We start from the raw sequence: 19552 nt of genomic DNA on the forward strand, positions 1-19552 counted from the left end.
GATTCTGGAAGGATGGTCCCCACCCCGTTCTCTCACCTCAGAAGGCCAGCCAGGTTCCCAGTCTTGTATCCCATAGAATGAGTCTCCGTGTAGTGACCCAAGTCCCCTTGATTTGTCGCACGGCCACCGTGCCAAGGAAGCCAGACCTGTGGCCAGTTTTGGGGCATCGTTGGGTGCCTCCCGTTTTCATCAGGCAGTAGAGGGCCCATTCTAATCCCCCGGCCAGTCCCCCTGGATCACAGGCATTATCGAAAAGAAGCAGAGGGAGAAGGAAATTTGGGCGGAGCTGCGCCAGCCAGCAGGGGGCACAGTGGCTGGTAGCTGCACTTACGCACCCCCTCATTACCTCTCCACCACATCCCTCATTGTCCTCTCCCTCCAACCCCATCATTGTCCTCTCCCCATCCCATCATAGTTCTCTTCCCCACCTCATCAATGTCCTCTCCCCACATCCCTCATTGTCATCTCCCCATCCTCCTCATTGTCCTCTCCCCCTCCCCATCATTGTTCTCTCCTCCACCCTATCATTATCCACTCCCCACTGGTATCATTTTCTTCTTTCCCACCTCTGTCATTGTCCTCTCCCCATCATTATCCTCACCTCCACCCCATCATTATCCTCTCCCCACTGGCTTCATTTTCATCTTTCCCACCTCCATCATTGTCCTCTCCCCACTCCCATCATTGTCCTCTCACCATTAAAATCATTGTCTTCTCCCCAATAAAAACCTCATTGTCCTCTCTCCCACACATCCCATCATTGTCCTCTCTCCCAATCATCCCATCATTGTTCTCTCCCGACTCCCATCATTGTTTTCTCTCTACTCCCATCATTGCTTTCCCCCACCACCCCTCGTTTTCCTCTCCCAGTGCTTGGGAAAAAATACACTCAATTCGCCATCTATTTCCCCGAGGCATCACATCTTTCTCCTTCACCGGCAACTGAACTTTCTAAATGACACAGGCATGCACTATATGCTGACGTCATCAAGCTTCACACGACTGTGTCACTGAGAAAGCACTGGACGGGAAACTGAGGATGGGATCCTGCAGCTCCTCTGCCTTTTTCTCCTCTAGTCAGCATAGCTGCCCCTGTGCACAGGCTATATATCCACCCCTGCCCTGCACCTCATGTAAACCCATATAACCTACTTCCCATGTCCCCTTGTTCTTTCATTACCTGTCACCAGTTCCTCTTCTGCTCTCTCCTGACAGGGAAAGCATTTCAATTGAATACTGTTGCATTGCTTTGCCCACACAAGTCACATTGGCATGATGTCATCACAAGTCTTTCACCTCTATCACTTATCTTCTGTTGGGGTGGGGAGGTGATCTGTGATCCTCTGCCCATGCAACCCCTTCCCCCCCAATAAAGAGGGCAGTTTTCATACTGCGGAGGTAAAAGGATGGGGGAACTTTAGAAAAAAAAAACATTCCCTCATGGTGGCGCCACCCTCTTCCGCGCAACCTTTCGCCCTGGGCATCGGCCCTCGGGTACCTAATGGCAAATTAAGGCTTGCCTGGGGTCATCACATGACCTCAGGGTACAATACCGACGATAGGCATATGCGATTACGATCATGGGTGATCAATCCTGCCATAGTGGTTCTTGTAACCTCCTTTAACCAATTACGGTACATACAGCTGTCGCAATTAACAGCAGTAGTTAAGAGATTAATTGGCCCCAGTGGGTTCCAGAACCAGCTAGGGCAGATAACGCAGGATGTCAGCTGTCATGTACAGCCATCTCCCACAGGAATTTTGGCTCAAGAGCGGCACTATTCACTTATTCCCCGGCAATGAGGGAATAAGGCCCCTTAATGACCCCCGTTTTAATGCATATAGGAAGTCATTAAGGGGTTAACATTGCTATCATAAACTAAATTATTACCCTCTCCTAGTTTATCCTCACCCATCCCCTGCAGACTGTGAGCCCTCGCTGGCAGGGTCCTCCCTCCTTATGTACCTGTGTGCCTTGTTTTTTGCTCATGTTTAATGTATTTGTCTATATTTGCCCCGCATTCACATGTGCCATGGAATAAATGGCGATATAAAATGTATAATAATAATAAATTACTTCAAAATGTTGCTAAAAACATTTCTAAAATAATAGAAGTCTTTCCTATAAAGTGTTCTGCTTTCATAGCAGAATAGAGAGCAATTTGTGCTAGTAATAAAGGAAGAAGTCATTGAAAAGCTCTGATGTTTACCTTCAGATCCTTAACACTTTAAAAATCATTTTATGATAGAAAAATATGGCATCAGTGTGAACAGATTCTTAGAACACTGTATACTAAATGGAACCTGTCAGTATCTAATCTGTTAGGTCTCTGAAATGCAGACTAATTTCATAATTTAATTTTCCAATCCATTAGTCCATGCGCGAGTAATCTCCTTTCACATTTTTATGTAAAAAAGCTGCAAATGTAGGGGGCTTGCTCCTGTAATTACATCTTTCTGGATTCTCTCCCTTTTTCCCCAACCATTGCCATCCTAAAATCACTGAAAATGATCACTCTTGCTTGAGTGACCTGCTGGAGATCTCACACAAGTTATCGTCATTCCCTGGTCCTGATGACGTTTCCAGAGCTGGACAATAGGTCTGCGCCTGCGCGAGATCTCCAGTAGGGAGGCAGGTTACTCAGACAATAGTGACCTGTCATTCAGTAACCAGAGGACCGTAGTGGGCGAGGAAAAAGGAAGAGCCGTTAGAGAGTTGTAAGTGCGGGCCAAGTCCCTTGCACATGGCGCTTCATTTACATAAAAATTTGAAAAATGATTACTCAGAAATAGAAAAAAGGATTGAAAAAACAAAGGAACGTAGGTAATCTACATTACAGCGACCTAACACAGATTTGATCAATTGGGGCTACTAAAACCTGCTGACAGGTTGTCTTTAAGGAGCTATGGAGAGTTTACATTTAATGGGATCTTCCTGGGACTACCATATTCATGACCAGTCTGTGGCATAGGTCATCAATATAAGATCAGTGGACATCCCCACTGCTCTGTTGCCACCTGGTGCTGTGTCGGCTGGAACGCTGTTACAAGCATCAGGTGAGTGATGTCAGTATCGGATGAAGGACCCCTAAAGATCAAGTATTAATCCGATATCGATGGGCTATCTTAACGATGGAACATCAATATTTTAGTCTTCTGAGAAAACCCCATTTAACAAGTTTCATATCTATATATATATATAAGAGGCATCGTGATTACTCGCTAATCCCGCCCCCTGCACAATACCTCCGCCCCCACCACATCACCACGCATAATACTGCCCCCCACCACATCACCATGCATAATCCAGGCCCCCATCATATCACCACACATAATCCCGCCCCCCCACCACATTACCACATAATCCCGCCCCCCACCCCATCACCACACATAATCCCGCCCCCCACCCCATCACCACACATAATCCCGCCCCCACCCCATCACCACACATAATCCCGCCCCCCACCCCATCACCACACACAATTCCGCCCCCACCCCATCACCACACATAATCTCTCCCCCCCACATCACCACACATAATCCCGCCCCCCACCCCATCACCACACATAATCCCGCCCCCCACCCCATCACCACACATAATCTCACCCCCCACCCCATCACCACATAATTCCGCCCCCCACCCCATCACCACACATAATCCCTCCCCCCGCACCACATCACGACGCATAATCCCGCCCCCCACCACATCACCACACATAATTCCGCCCCCCACCACATCACCACACATAATCCTGGCCTCCCATCACATCACCACACATAATCCCGCCCCCCACCACATTACCACACATAATCCCGCCCCCCCACCCCATCACCACACATAATCCCGCCCCCCCATCCCATCACCACACATAATCCCGCCCCCCCACCCCATCACCACACATAATCCCGCCCCCCACCACATCACAACAAATAATCCCGCCCCCCACCACATCACCACACATTATCCCGCCCCCCACCACATCACCACACATAATCCCGCCCCCACCCCATCACCACACATAATCCCACCCATCACCACACATAATATCACCCCCCCACCACATCACCACACATAATCTCGCCCCCCACCACATCACCACGCACAATCCAGGGCCCCCATCACATCACCACACATAATCCCGCCCCCCCACATTACCACACATAATCCCGCCCCCATCACCACACATAATCCTGCCCCTCACCCCATCACCACATAATCCCGCCCCCCACCACATCACAACAAATAATCCCGCCCCCCACCACATCACCACACATAATCCCGCCCCCCCACCACATCACCACACATAATCCCGCCTCCACCCCATCACCACACATAATCCCGCCCCCCCACCCCACCACACATAATCCCGCCCCCCCACCCCACCACACATAATCCCGCCCCCCCACCCCACCACACATAATCCCACCCCCCCACCACACATAATCTCGCCCCCCACCCCATCACCACACATAATCCCGCCCCCCCACCACATTACCACACATAATCCCGCCCTCCACCACATTACCACACATAATCCTGCCCCCACCACATTACCACACATAATCCCGCCCCCCACATTACCACACATAATCCTGCCCCCCACCACATTACTACACATAATCCCGCCCCCACCACATTACCACACATAATCCCGCCCCCCCACCCCATTACCACACATAATCCCGCCCCCCCACCCCATTACCACACATAATCCCGCCCCCCCACCCCATTACCACACATAATCCCGCCCCCCCACCCCATTACCACACATAATCCCGCCCCCCCACCCCATTACCACACATAATCCCGCCCCCCCACCCCATTACCACACATAATCCCGCCCCCAACACATCACCACACATAATCCCGCCACCACCACATTACCACACATAATCCTGCCCCCACCACATTACCACACATAATCCCGCCCCACCACATTACCACACAGAATCCCCCCCCACCCCATTACCACACATAATCCCGCCTCCACCACATTACCACACATAATCCCGCCCCCCCACCCCATTACCACACATAATCCCGCCCCCCCACCCCATTACCACACATAATCCCGCCCCCCCACCCCATTACCACACATAATCCCGCCCCCAACACATCGCCACACTATTGTTATTAACTTCATTTTAAGTTAATTTACCACCTGCATAAGCGCTATTGAATGTTGTCATTATTTACTTTAGTTTAATCACCAGCAGCGTTAATTAGATAGCAATGAACGTGCCGAGCGTTAGCTGGCTGGAAACATCTAGTTAAAAGGTACTATAAGTTCTTACTTCTGTAGCTAAAAGTGTTTTCTTACAAAACGACTGGCCTCTCACCCTAAAAGATACAAGGTGGTCCGTAATGGAGTTGTCACCCTTTAAGACGTTCTTGTGTCCTAAGGGGGAACTTGGAAAGAGTTTGTCGCCATGAGACAATCCCCGGAATGGTGTAAATAATTCTTTATAATACAGTACAAGAAAGATGTCACACAATTTCTTTATTGCTATGAATAGACAATGATTGGATTTTTTGCTAAGCTGTATTGTGCAAGGCAAGGCTCTAAAGCTACATTGGTATGACGCACAGTAAAGCGCTGCACAAAATGTGTGACCAAAGCCTGTCTTACATGGCCTCTTTTTCGGTTCTGCCTGATTGATGCTGTTATAAACAGTATTTGCTTATTGCGTGTTTTATTCATAACAGGATTCAGGATTTAGAGACACTTCCTTCATTATTGTCTTTCCGTTCAGTGTGAAGGGAACTTTAGTTGTGTAGCACTTGTTTCTATCATAAGTGTAGCAGGAATCCTCATCAGGTGTATTGCAGCTTCCTTGAGAAACAAGAACTGATTCACCACCAATGTCAATTTCCACAGGGTCACATTTCTTGCAACTAAAAAAAAAAATATTAGAGATACCTGTCATCAGGATTTTATACCACAAACTAATGGCATATGTCGATACAGGGACTGGAATGCTGACTAAATCCTTACGTTTCTTGTAGAAATCCTTTTTACGATTTCAGAGAAAGCCATCACTGAAATCTTACGCTATGTTATCCCCATCCCCTGTCTGCCTTACGTCTCTGACTGACAAGTCACCCTTCTTTTTGGGGACCTGCTTTCCCTTACCAGATCTCATACGGCGTTATTGTCTGGGGCGGTACAGGTCCAGATGATATTTGAGAACATCAATCTGCCAAGTGCCGCCCCACACAGTGACAGCCTTCTATTGTCTGCCTTGCTTAGTAAACCAGAGGAAGGAACTGGCATAGATAGGTAGGAGTGCCCACATGACAGCCCACATTGATCCTTGTAGCCAAGAATGAATCCTAAAGGCTCCCTTTAAGGCAGAATTTATATTTTGATGCAATTTAAAAAAAAAAAAATTTCATTCAAAACCATAAAAGTAACCATGACAGCTCTTGTTCAGTTGTACTCCTCCCTATATGGTCCAATCCTGCAAAGTTAGCAGCACGAATAGGACTGTAAGCCCAGGCATTAATCAGGGTGCATGCATCATGGATAATCCCAGATAGAGCACCGTAGAGGTGCAGAAATATTGGAAGACAGGTTAGCCCTCATGCACATGTCAGTATTATTGAATCAGTATTTGTATTCTATACCAACTTATACTCCAGTTCATTTTTTTCGGTTAATTACTAGTATTTGTATGCCAAAACCAGGAGTGTCTCCAAAATACAGAACAGATGTTAACTTATCAATTAGAGTTTTTCTTTTATATATTCCATCTCTGGATTTGGCATACAAACACTGATGCAAAATACACCTTTTAAATAAACTTGCAGTTCTTCTCTTTCTTCCAGTATGTACAGGTGCTTTTCACAAAATTAGAATATCATCAAAAAATTTATTTATTTCAGTTCTTCAATACAAAAAAGTGAAACTCATATATTATATAGAGTCATTACAAACAGAGTGATCCATTTCAAGTGTTTATTTCTCTTAATGTTGATGATTATGGCTTGCATCCAATGAAAACCCAAAAATCATTATCTCAGTAAGTTAGAATACTTTATAACATCAGCTTGAAAAATTATTTTAAAATCCGAAATGTTGGCCTACTGAAATGTATGTTCTGTAAATGCACTCAATACTTGGTCGGGGCTCCTTTTTCATCAATTACTGCATCAATACAGAGTGGCATGGAGGCGATCTTTCTGTGGCACTGCTGAGGTGTTATGGAAGCCCATAACAGTCGTCTGCATTGTTTGGCATGGTGTCTCTCATCTTCCTCTTGACAATACCCCATAGACTCTCTATGGGGTTAAGGTCAGGCAAGTTTTCTGGCCAATCAAGCACAGTGATACTGTTGTTTTTAAACCAGGTACTGGTATTTTTGATAGTGTGGACAGGTGCCAAGTCCTGCTGGAGAATGAAATTTCCATCTCCAAAAAGCCTGTCGGCAGAGGGAAGCGTGAAGTGCTCTAATATTTCCTGGTAGACTGCTGCTCTGTCTTTGGTCTTGACAAAACACAGTAGACCTACACTAGCACATGACATGGCTCCCCAAACCATCACTGATTGTAGAAACTTCACACTAGACCTCAAGCAGCTTGGATTGTGGCCTCTCCACTCTTCCTCCAGACTCTGGAACCTTGATTTCCAAATGAAATGCAAAATTTACTTTCATCTAAAAACAACACCTTGAACCACTGAGCAACAGTCCAGGTCTTTTTCACCTTGGCCCAGGTAAGACACTTCTGGCGTTGTCTATTGGTCATGAGTGGCTTGACACAAGGAATGTGACACTTGTAGCCCATGTCCTGGATAGGTCTGTGTGTGGTGGCTATTGAAGCAATGACTCCAGCAGCAGTCCACAGCTGCGGTTATTGTTGTGAACTCTGTGTTCAGGCTCCCTCTTGTGGTCACTGGTGGTATGGTGTGACTTTTGCTTTGGGCTCCCCCTGGTGGCTTTGCCTGTTATCCTGCTGGTCTCTGGCTATCAGCTGGTTCGTTATCCTCTGGGAGGTTCCTATATAGCTCTGTTTTACTTCCACTTGTTGCCGGCTGTCGATGTAATCAGTGCTACTCAGATTCCTTCTGACTACCTTGCTCCCAGTCCATCCAGGATAAGCTAAGTTTTGTTTGCTCATTTTTTGATCAGCAGTGTTTATCATGTTTTCTGTTCCAGCTTGCCAAAATGTAATTCCCTCGCTTGCTGGTTGCTCTAGTGGGCTGAGTTTCTCCCCACACACCGTTAGTTGGTGTGTGGGTTCTTGAAATCTCAGGATGGATATTTTGTAAGGGTTTTTTATTGATCGCATAGACCCCTGCTCTATTTTCTGCTTTCTAGTACTAGTGGGCCTCTTTTGCTGAATCTGATTTCATCCCTATGTATGTGCCTTCTTCTTACTTCACCGTTAATATTTGTTGGGGGCTTCTATATCTTTGGGGATTATTTCTCTGGAGGCAAGCGAGGTCTTTCTTTCTCTTTAGGGGTAGCTAGTTCCTCAGGCTGGCTCGAGACGTCTAGGAATTTTTTAGGCACGTTCACCGGCTACCTCTAGTTGTTTTGGATAGGTTCAGATTTGCGATCAGTCCAGTTACCATCTCCCTAGAGCTCGTCCTTAGTTTAATCACTTGCTGATCTATTTGTGATCCTCAGCCACTAGGGATCATAACAGGTTATCCCGGTTGCTTGTGCATCTTTTTTTTTACTACACTTTTTTCTTCCACTCAACTTTCCATTAATATGTTTGGATACAGCACTCTGTGAACAGCCAGCTTCTTTAGCAATTACCTTTTGTGGCTTACCCTCCTTGTGGAATGTGTCAATGACTGCCTTCTTGACATCTGTCAAGTTAGCCGTCTTCCCCATGATTGTGGAGCCTACTGAAACAGACTAAGGGAGCTTTCTAAACAGTTAGGAAGCCTTTGCAGGTGTTTTTTGTTAATTATTCTAATTTACTGAGATAATGACTTTTGGGTTTCCATAGGCTGTAAGCAATAATTACCAACATTAATAGAAATGAACACTTGAAAGAGAAAACTCTGTATAATATATGAGTTTCAATTTTTGTACTGAAGAACTGAAATAAATTAACTTTTTGATGATATTCTAATTTTGTGAGAAGCAAAGTGGGTCTCTATTCAGGCCCACAGAGGATTACTCTGAGGAGGGGAACCCCTGTATGACTCCCAAACATCATTTAAGGGCAATATGGGTACAGATTATCCTTATGAGATAAGCCGTATCATTTTTTTTTTTTTTTTAGGGGTGCATTTAAAAAAAAAAAAAAAGAAAAAGCTAAGTAAAATAAAGTGGCATAATAGTACAAATACAATCTAGATTCTCAATCATCTACTATAAAATTGTCTAAGGGTCACTTCCGTCTGTCCTTCTGTCTGTAACGGTTATTCGTTCGCTGATTGGTCTTGCCAGCTGCCTGTCATGGCTGCCGCGACCAATCAGCGACGTGCACAGTCCGGAAGAAAATGGCCGCTCCTTACTCCCCGCACTCACTGCCCGGTGCCCGCATACACCCCTCCGCTCACCGCTCACACAGGGTTAATGCCGGCGGTAACGGACCGCGTTATGCCGCGGATAACGCATTCCGTTACCGCTGCTATTAACCCTGTGTGACCAAGTTTTTTACTATTGACGCAACCTATGCAGCACCAATAGTAAAAACATCTAATGTTAAAAATAGTAAAAAAAAAAAAAAAAAGATTATATACTCACCTACGCCGCCTCCTCGCGATGCAACCGCCACGTTCCGTTGCCACGGATGGTCTGGTAGAAGAACCTGCCGTGACGTCACGGTCATGTGACCGCGACGTCATCACAGGCCCTGCGTGCCTGGGCGAGCAGGACCTGCCATGATGTCACGGTCATGTGACCGCGATGTCATCACAGGCCCTGCGCGCCTGCGCGAGCAGGCTGGGACCGGAAGCTGCCGCCTGTACCTCGCACAGGCGACAGAACTACAAGTATGGTGAGTATGTTAGAACTACAAGGGGCCCTCGGATCGGAAGGTGAGTATGTTTATTTTTTATTTTTTAACCTGTGACATACGTGGCTAGGCAATATACTATGTGGCTGGGCAATATACTATGTGGCTCTGTGCTGTATACTACATTGCTGTGCAATATACTGCGTGGCTCTGTGCTTTATGCTACATCGCTGTGCAATATACTGCGTGGCTCTGTGTTGTATGCTACATCGCTGTGCAATATATTGCGTGGCTCTGTGCTGTATGCTACATCGCTGTGCAATATACTGCGTGGCTCTGTGCTGTATGCTACGTCACTGGGCAATATACTACATGGCTGGGCAATATACTACGTCGCTGGGCAATATACTACGTCACTGGGCAATATACTACATGGCTGGGCAATATACTACATGGCTGGGCAATATACTACATGGCTGGGCAATATACTACGTCACTGGGCAATATACTACGTGGCTCTGTGCTGTATACTACGTCACTGGGCAATATACTACGTCACTGGGCAATATACTACGTCGCTGGGCAATATGCTATGTGGCTGGGCAATATACTACCTGGCTGGGAAATATACTACGTGGCTGGCCAATATACTACGTGGCTGGCCAATATACTACGTGGCTGGGCAATTTACTACATGGCTGGGCAATATACTACGTAGCTGGGCAATATACTACATCACTGGGCAATATACTACATGGCTCTGTGCTGTATACTACGTCACTGGGCAATATACTACGTCACTGGGCAATATACTACGTCACTGGGCAATATACTACGTCACTGGGCAATATACTACGTGGCTGGGCAATATACTATGAGGTTGGCCAATATACTACGTGGCTGGGCAATATACTACGTGGCTGGGCAATATACTACGTAGCTGGGCAATATACTATGCCACTGGGCAATATACTACGTGTCTGACCAATATACTACGTGGACTGTGCAATATACTACGTGGACATGCATATTCTAGAATACCCGATGCGTTAGAATCGGGCCACCATCTAGTTATTGATAGGAGTTTATATAAAAAATGTTATAGCTTACAGGCTTAAAAGATTATAAACAAATTCGGTTCTTAATGGAGAAGTTGGATCGGAAATGTTCATTCTGCTGCTCAGTGGAACTCTGTGGGCGAAATACAAAAACATGCAATAAAGTTTTCATCTAACACTAACAATAATAATAATAATTAGTAAAGTGTGGGGTATATTGAAAACTAGACCAGTCATTTGACTGCACGCCACATGCTTTGTTTCTACTACAAAAGTTCTGGAGTAAAGGTATGTGCACATCACATCAGGAAAGATATATATCTTGGTACCGTGTTAGCCAGTGGATAGAAAAATATTTAGAAATGAGAGTCCTCAGTGGTTGATACCTTTTAATGGCTAACTGAAAAGATGGTAACAAATTGCAAGCTTTCGAGACTACTCAGGCCTCTTCATCAGTCTATTCCTGATGAAGAGACATCGGAGTAGTCTCGAAAGCTTGCAATTTGTTACCATCTTTTCAGTTAGCCATTAAAAGGTATCAACCACTGAGGACTCTCAATTCTAAATATTTTTCACATCTTTTTCAGGCAGATTTGGATGGAAACTGCCTCAAAAATTTATCAGCAAGTGCTCAAAAGAATGAATATACAGTATGCATTCCTATGTAAAAACCTGACCATTCATATGGCCTAGACTTTTTTGGGGAGCTTGCCATCATCATTGATTGAAAAAGCGCTAGCGGTTTCTTTGTTAATCAATGAAGTAAAAAAAACATAAAAAAAGTTTCAGAAACCATTCATTAAAACCCTCTGAGAAAAAGATGACACAAAAGATGCTCCAGGAAAAAAATAATACGCCACTTTCCTGAAGTATTCTGCTTGAAAAACTTGGTGGGTTCACCTGAGTTTAAAAGATGTTGTGTTATCATACCCATAGCCCCCCTATGGGTATGAGAACACAATATCTTTTAAACTCAGGTGAACCCACCAAGTTCTGGAGTAAAAATGCAGGAAAGGTGACAAAATAGAAAGGGTTTTTATTAAATGTCAAAATCCAAAGATGCCAGTTACAAAAGTCTAGCTTTAAAATAGTTGGCAACTAATATTTTTTATTGATGGCCTATCATTAAGATTGCAGAAGCCATACAGATGAATACCTAATTAGGGCACCCCGGAGCACGAACAGATCATTAACTCAAAACTGAAAATAAAGATTAAAAACAACCACAAGACGGATTTTATCAACCAAGGTATAATTGTAATAAGTATAATGGCACCAACCTAACAATGTCTGTAGGTTACTGTGCACAATCCTGCTGACAGGTTCCCTTTAAACACCAAAAAGCTTTTCTTAAAAGACTTAGGATGTTTTCCACTTGCAATTGTGTAGGTTACTGTACACAATCCTGCTGACAATTTCCCTTTAACAATATCTAGGAAAAATCTGCATGGGCTTGAGGGTATCCTGATCATGCTGCATAAGCAGCACGTGCCTATAGAAGCTATGATTTATATCATGTACAGTATGTAGTTTACGTTTCTAGTATAGTTTCCACATTTCAGTGGTGCTGCAGAATATTTACTCTCATATCAGTTACAATGAAAAGTGGAACGATCCTCTCTTCTGATATCACAACTGCACACCCATAAAGACCGTAATTTATCAGGAATGTGAGATGAGACCTGACATTAGGAAAAGGAGAATATGAACCTCCATGCAGTTACCTCTGGCTGAATTTGTACCCAGGACTTAAGTGCACATAAAACCACAGTGCTAACCACTAAACCAATATAAAGTCATTCACGAAGATTTTAAATATTAAAAATTTTCTTATAAAGCCTGGATTATTTACACTCACGTTATTTCAATATTTCTTTCTAGAATCTCTTCCTTTGGATCTTCTTTTGATGGGACAAACCTAGAGGTCACCCTGATACACTTGCACTGGTTTTCCATCAAAACATGTTCTTGGCCACCATAATATTGACCTGAAAATGCATTGATTATTACATTTTGGAGAATAGAATATTATCATCATTTCGTAAAGTATCACCCCCAAAACTGAGTTTGAACTATTTATTTACACATTCATGCAGAAGACTAAGGCCTTATCAAAATCATACTTATATTGTAACTCTTATTCAATTAGTTTTGTAAACAAATTATACTTTTCTTATATAAAACATAAGATATGTCTAACGCTGGTAGATGTGAACCCACTGGCTGGATTTACCCTGGGGGGCGTGACTAAGTGGCTATCTGGTCTCCACTGGCGCCTCTGATGGTGAGGATAGGCACCAGGTGCCACTCCAGGGCAGTATCCGGGCCTGCAGCATCTGGCCCACGGGTCAGAGGAGGTATGCAAGGTACAGAAGGGTGGGACAGAAATGTAGTCAGATGGTCCGGGGTCTGGGCAGGCAGCACAGGTTTAGATTACAAAGCCCAGGTAAGGAGCTGAGAGACCAGGCAGGACGAGAAGACAAGCCAGGTCAGTAATGTGAGGAAAAACACCTTGACTGTGAACTACAGGGTGGGCCATTTATATGGATACACCTAAATGAAATGGGAATGGTTGGTGATATCAACTTCCTGTTTGTGGCACATTACTATATGGGAGAGGGGACGTCACCGCTGTGCTCTGCTTTACTGCCGGCGCTGACACATTCAGTGCAGGAAGTTCTGAGCAGCAGCGCGTAACCCTGTGGACGCCGGGGGATGTGACAGACATCAGAATGTGAGTATGTACTGGTTTTTTTTTTATTTTAAAATGGTAACCAGGGTAAATATCGGGTTACTAAGCGCGGCCCTGCTCTTAGTAACCCGATATTTACCCTGGTAACAAGTGAACACATCGCTGGATCGGTGTCACACACGCCGATCCAGCGATGACAGCGGGTGATCAGCGACGAAATAAAGTTCTGGACTTCTAGCTCCGACAAGCGATATCACAGCAGGATCCTGATTGCTGCTGCGTGTCAAACACAACGAGATTGCTATCCAGGACGCTGCAACGTCACGGATCGTCGTCGTTCTCGCTGCAAAGTCGCTTAGTGTGAAGGTACCTTTACTCTTGACACACTGATAGCAACATCGCAGAAGAAATGCTAGCACAGGCTTCCAGTATCCATTGTTTCAGATGCTGCACATCTCATATCTTCACAGCATAGACAATTGCCTTCAGATGACCACATAGATAAAAGTCTAAGGGGGTCAGATTGGGAGACCTTGGTGGACATTCAACTGACCCATGATGACCAATCCACTTTTCAGGAAACTGTTCATGTAGGAATGCCCGGACTTTACACCCATAATGTAGTGGTGCACCATCTAGCTGGAAAAACTTAGGGAGCGTGCCATCTGCAGTGCATCACTGACTGTGCATAACAGCAGATTCTGACAGGAGAGGGACTTGAGAATGAGCACAATGTCAGTGTGCGTGCATTCTCATCTCTCTCCTGTGTGTAGCTTCCTCATACTATCGTGTTATCCTGTTTGCTGAGAACAACTACTACATACAGGAAATATATGTGAACTCAACCCCTGAACATACTGACACTATGTTTGCTTTTGGCCCAAGCAGTGTAGTATGTGCAGAGCTGAGGAGTTAGATGATGCAGTGTTCCATATTGAGCACCATCAATCACCATAATGGGTGGGGTGGAGGATGATAATTGAGGGAGCGGAATGGTGCTCCAAGTATTTGGCCATGTCAAGGGTGCAACAAAGTCACCTCATTAACATATATGATAAAACTTTTTATATAAAACTAAATTCCTAAAATTTGCAATAGAAGTATGATTTTATAGGGGATGACTAAATGAATGTCTAAATAGATCAATTTCAGTTTTGGGGGTGACACACAACCTTTAAATTATTTATAATATACACATGATAATATAAAATGTAATGAAGGCTTTGTTTAAAGCTAAATGGTGTGGCACCCCCTAAAGAAGCTGAATTGTGAAACGTGCGTCGGGGTGAGGGGGGAAGTTCTGACCCATCCTGCATGGTATACTTCCTTGCTTTCCGCTAAGGTAACAGTTTTTTCTGGCTCCTTGCTATCAGCTACCTATCCACACTTGTGAATAGTATAATATACCATTCTGCCTACAGTTCTTTGTACTGTATAGCTCTATATATGTGTGTGTGTTTTCATCTTGGCAGCTTTTGAATGGTAGTTATATACTGTACTCTTATTGATAATTTGAGGTAGTCTGTTCAAAGCTGTCAGGATGTAGTCCCTATACCCTAGACATTTGTTTTTATATGCGGTTATCACTGATCTATACAGCATCATGTATACATACAACATTTTTGGTCATTATATATTAAATATACACTCACCGGCCACTTTATTAGGTACACCTGTCCAACTTCTTGTTAACACTTAATTTCTAATCAGCCAATCACATGGCGGCAGCTCAGTGCATTTAGGCATGTAGACATGGTCAAGACAATCTCCTGCAGTTCAAACCGAGCATCAGTATGGGGAAGAAAGGTGATTTGAGTGCCTTTGAACGTGGCATGGTTGTTGGTGCCAGAAGGGCTGGTCTGAGTATTTCAGAAACTGCTGATCTACTGGGATTTTCACGCACAACCATCTCTAGGGTTTACAGAGAATGGTCCGAAAAAGAAAAAAAATCCAGTGAGCGGCAGTTCTGTGGGCGGAAATGCCTTGTTGATGCCAGAGGTCAGAGGAGAATGGGCAGACTGGTTCGAGCTGATAGAAAGGCAACAGTGACTCAAATCGCCACCCGTTACAACCAAGGTAGGCCTAAGAGCATCTCTGAACGCACAGTGCGTCGAACTTTGAGGCAGATGGGCTACAGCAGCAGAAGACCACACCGGGTACCACTCCTTTCAGCTAAGAACAGGAAACTGAGGCTACAATTTGTACAAGCTCATCGAAATTGGACAGTAGAAGATTGGAAAAACATTGCTTGGTCTGATGAGTCTCGATTTCTGCTGCGACATTCGGATGGTAGGGTCAGAATTTGGCGTAAACAACATGAAAGCATGGATCCATCCTGCCTTGTATGGAGCATCTTTGGGATGTGCAGCCGACAAATCTGCGGCAACTGTGTGATGCCATCATGTCAATATGGACCAAAATCTCTGAGGAATGCTTCCAGCACCTTGTTGAATCTATGCCACGAAGAATTGAGGCAGTTCTGAAGGCAAAAGGGGGTCCAACCCGTTACTAGCATGGTGTACCTAATAAAGTGGCCGGTGAGTGTATACATTACGTCACTTCCTTAGGGCGTACTAGTTATTATCCCCCCCACTGGACACTCTGCTAGTATATTCACTCAGCATCTATTTTTTATTTTAAAAGTTGTGTTTATCCTGTATTCAATAAAGACTTATATTAATGGTCCTCTTCGTTTGGCTGGGTTTTCTCATTATTCCGAAATTGGCTTGAGTCATGGTGTAGTAGAGGTTGCAATCAGTTAATGCCTTTGGTACCTGATGGTACCAATGTCAACTCTAAAACAAGGAGGGTCAGAGAGAGCTGTAGTGCCAACTGGATATTCATGACACTGATTGATCACCTCTATAATATTAATTCACTGAAATTATTTGGTTTATAGTCCAGTCTTATTTTAGTGTAGTTGATGCATGAGTTTTGTTTTAGGTGGATCAGGTTAATACCCCAAAATAGCTGAAATTTTTATGTGTCCTCTTCCTCTCTCTTCGCTTCTTCTATTAACATCCCAAAAAGGCATGTAGCAACTGCATCAAATGTGATAGCTTAAACCCAGATGAGCCACAAATACACTCAAGAAATATTGATGGTATTAATGATTACATTCATCACTAATGTCTAATTAATAGCTGTCTACTCACACAAACTATTCAAATTTACATAAGATAAATAGGAATACTCAGCAGCAGCCGCTGGCCAATGTATGGAGCTGTAGGTATTCTGTTATGTATGCTGCTTACATCCTGACACTGCTGGAGCAGCACATCGGTGGAGGTGCTGAGTGATGGACCCCCAATAATCTCATGTCATGGATAGGTAATTAATAGTTTAGTCCTGGACAACCCCTTTAATTTAGTGTCCAGTGTATATTTTTGTGTTCATAGTAACAGTAATTTATTTTCTTGCATACTTAACAAAAAGGGGGAAAAGCAAAAACAGAAACCAGCTTAGCTACTATATTTTAGCAAGAAGCTGATATGATGGCATTAAAATAACGGCAACATTTCTAGTTAAAATTGTCACAAATTTACGATATGGTGCAGAAATTTTGGCAACAATCATATCAATCTGGAGAGAAGCAGCAGAAATCTGTGCACATACTGCAGAAACTTTTCAATCATAAAAATGTTTTTTTCCATGTGTAAATAGACTCTTACATTGCTTTATTATGTATTGCTTAAGCTAAGAGTTGTTGTATTCTATTACAGAGAAAAATTAAGTATATCCATTTCACCTACCTGTTACATAAACTGCAAAAAGTAGCAAGACTGCTGCCTGTAATACATTCAAGGTCTCCATTCCTTCTCTTCTTATGAAGATGTCCGAGACTGACTACACTATAAACTACTTAAAAATAACGTTTTAGTTCCAGTATGGAAAACAGATGTTACTTTCATGGACAGTAGCAAGTGTGAAAATGTATATGTTTAAAAACTTGTAAATTAAACTATATGTTGCTCCATTTTAGGACAAGAAGAAAATTATCCTATATAAACAATTACATAAATCAGTGTACAACTATACAATTTATTTCTTTAAAAAGAGCCAGAGAAAATATGATAGTTTCAAACAGTAAGGCTATCTATATACGTCGCGTTTTTGCAGCGCGGATTTGTCACAAAACCTGAAGAGTTTCTGGATACCAGCAAAGTGACTAAGATTCCTGAAGTCTCATACACACGTTGCTGATTTGTGACTTGCAGATTTGGTGCAGATTTAAATTTACCGCACATTTCAGCGTTTTTTCACCCATAGACTTCAATAAAGTCAGTCAAAAACACTATAAAAAGGTAGGTCGAAAAATGATTGCGGATTTGCTGCATTTTTGTAGCGTTTTTGGAATGCATTTTTAGACAGCAGTGAATGCTATAGAGCACAAGTCGAACACTGGCCCGTGGCCCAAATCTGGCCAACAGGTGAGTATATTTGGGCTGTGACGTCAGGGTCCTTCGAGTATATTTAGCCAGCAACGCAAGGCGGGTCATCCATCCAGTATCACACTTTCAACTATAACGGCATCTTAGATGCCGATACAGTTGAAGGCAATGATGGAGGAGGTTGTGTCAGCTCTCTCACAATTCCCCCACTTTGTCTGACGTCTCAACGCACGGGCGTGGTGTGTAGAGGATCTGAAGATACCATAAAGAGACCGGAGCAGTCTGAGGAGACAGGCAGAGGTGAGTATTAATTTTTTTTATGTGGGACCTATATACTATATGTAGCACTATGTGAACCCAATATACTGTATGAAGCACTCAGTGGGCCCATTATACTGTATGGAGCACTATGTGGGGCCATTATACTATATGGAGCACTATGTATGGAAGGCAATGCAAGGTCCCATCATCCTGCATGGAAGACTATATGGTTCCCATTATACAGTACTAGATGGTGACCCAATTCTAACGCATCGGGAATTCTATTCTAGAATATGTATGTATGTATATAGCAGCCACATAGTATATAGCACAGCCCACGTAACACAGACAGCCACGTAGTATATAGCACAGACACGTAGTATATTGCCCAGCCACTTAACATATTGCACAGCCACGTAATATATTGCACAGCCACGTAGTATACAGTATAGCACAGCCACGTAGTATATAGCACAGAGATGTAGTACATAACACTGCCCATGCAGTATATAACACAGGCCACGTAGTATATAGCACAGCGATGTCGTATATTGCCCAGCCACGTAATATATTCCACAGCCTCGTAGTATATAGCACAGCCCACATAGTATATAGCACAGAGATGTAGTATATAACACAGCCCACTTAGTATATAGCAATGTGGGCTCCATATCCCTGTAAAAAAAAGAATTAAAATAAAAAATAGTTATATACTCACCCTCCGTCGGCACCCGGATCCAGCTGAGGAGTTTACCGATGCTCCTCGTGACGCTCCGGTCCCAAGAGTGCATTGCAGTCTCGCGAGATGATGACTGTTGTGAATTCTATTTTTGGGCTCCCTCTAGTGGTCACAAGCGGTACTGTGTAGTGTTGTCTTTCCGCAGGTTGGCTGCATCAGCTGGTTCGTTATCCTTGGTTGGTTTCCTATTTAGCTCACCTGGAGACTCAGTTCCTTGCCTGCTATCAATGTATTCAGTGCTCTTCAGATTCCTTGTGTCTACCTTGCTCCCAGTCTCTCCAAGACAAGCTAAGTTTTTGTTTGATCATTTTTTGATTATCAGTGTTCATTATGTTTTTAGTCCAGCTCGCTAAAATGTGATTTCCTTGCTTGCTGGTTGCTCTAGGGGACTGAGTTTCTCCCCCCACACCGTTAGTTGGTGTGGGGGTTCTTGAAATCTCAGAGTGGATATTTTGTAAGGGTTTTTTTACTGACCGCATAGATTCCCTTTTC

At 43.8% G+C, this 19552-nt stretch overlaps 1 protein-coding gene across 1 annotated transcript; it reads right to left on the reverse strand.

The window, feature by feature from the left end:
- Positions 1-5620: 5620 nt before the first annotated feature.
- LOC143785234 (immunoglobulin J chain-like) lies at positions 5621-17515 on the reverse strand. Its single transcript, XM_077273957.1, has 4 exons — positions 17422-17515; positions 12836-12965; positions 11030-11110; positions 5621-5896 (listed from the first exon to the last, which is right to left on the reverse strand). The coding sequence occupies exons 1-4, from the start codon at positions 17480-17482 to the stop codon at positions 5695-5697; spliced, it is 474 nt and encodes a 157-aa protein (XP_077130072.1). The 5' UTR covers positions 17483-17515; the 3' UTR covers positions 5621-5694.
- Positions 17516-19552: the final 2037 nt, after the last annotated feature.

Source organism: Ranitomeya variabilis, chromosome 1, assembly GCF_051348905.1.
Source record: "Ranitomeya variabilis isolate aRanVar5 chromosome 1, aRanVar5.hap1, whole genome shotgun sequence".
In the NCBI taxonomy this organism is placed as follows: domain Eukaryota; kingdom Metazoa; phylum Chordata; class Amphibia; order Anura; family Dendrobatidae; genus Ranitomeya; species Ranitomeya variabilis.

Coding starts and splice junctions, on each gene's coding strand:
- LOC143785234 (XM_077273957.1), bottom strand. CDS start 17,482: ATGGAGACCTTGAATGTATTACAGGCAGCAGTCTTGCTACTTTTTGCA. Junction 12,966..17,421: donor TTTTGCAGTTTATGTAACAG/GTAGGTGAAATG, acceptor ATGCATTTTCAG/GTCAATATTATGGTGGCCAA. Junction 5,897..11,029: donor GTTTATAATCTTTTAAGCCT/GTAAGCTATAAC, acceptor TTTTTTTTTTAG/TTGCAAGAAATGTGACCCTG.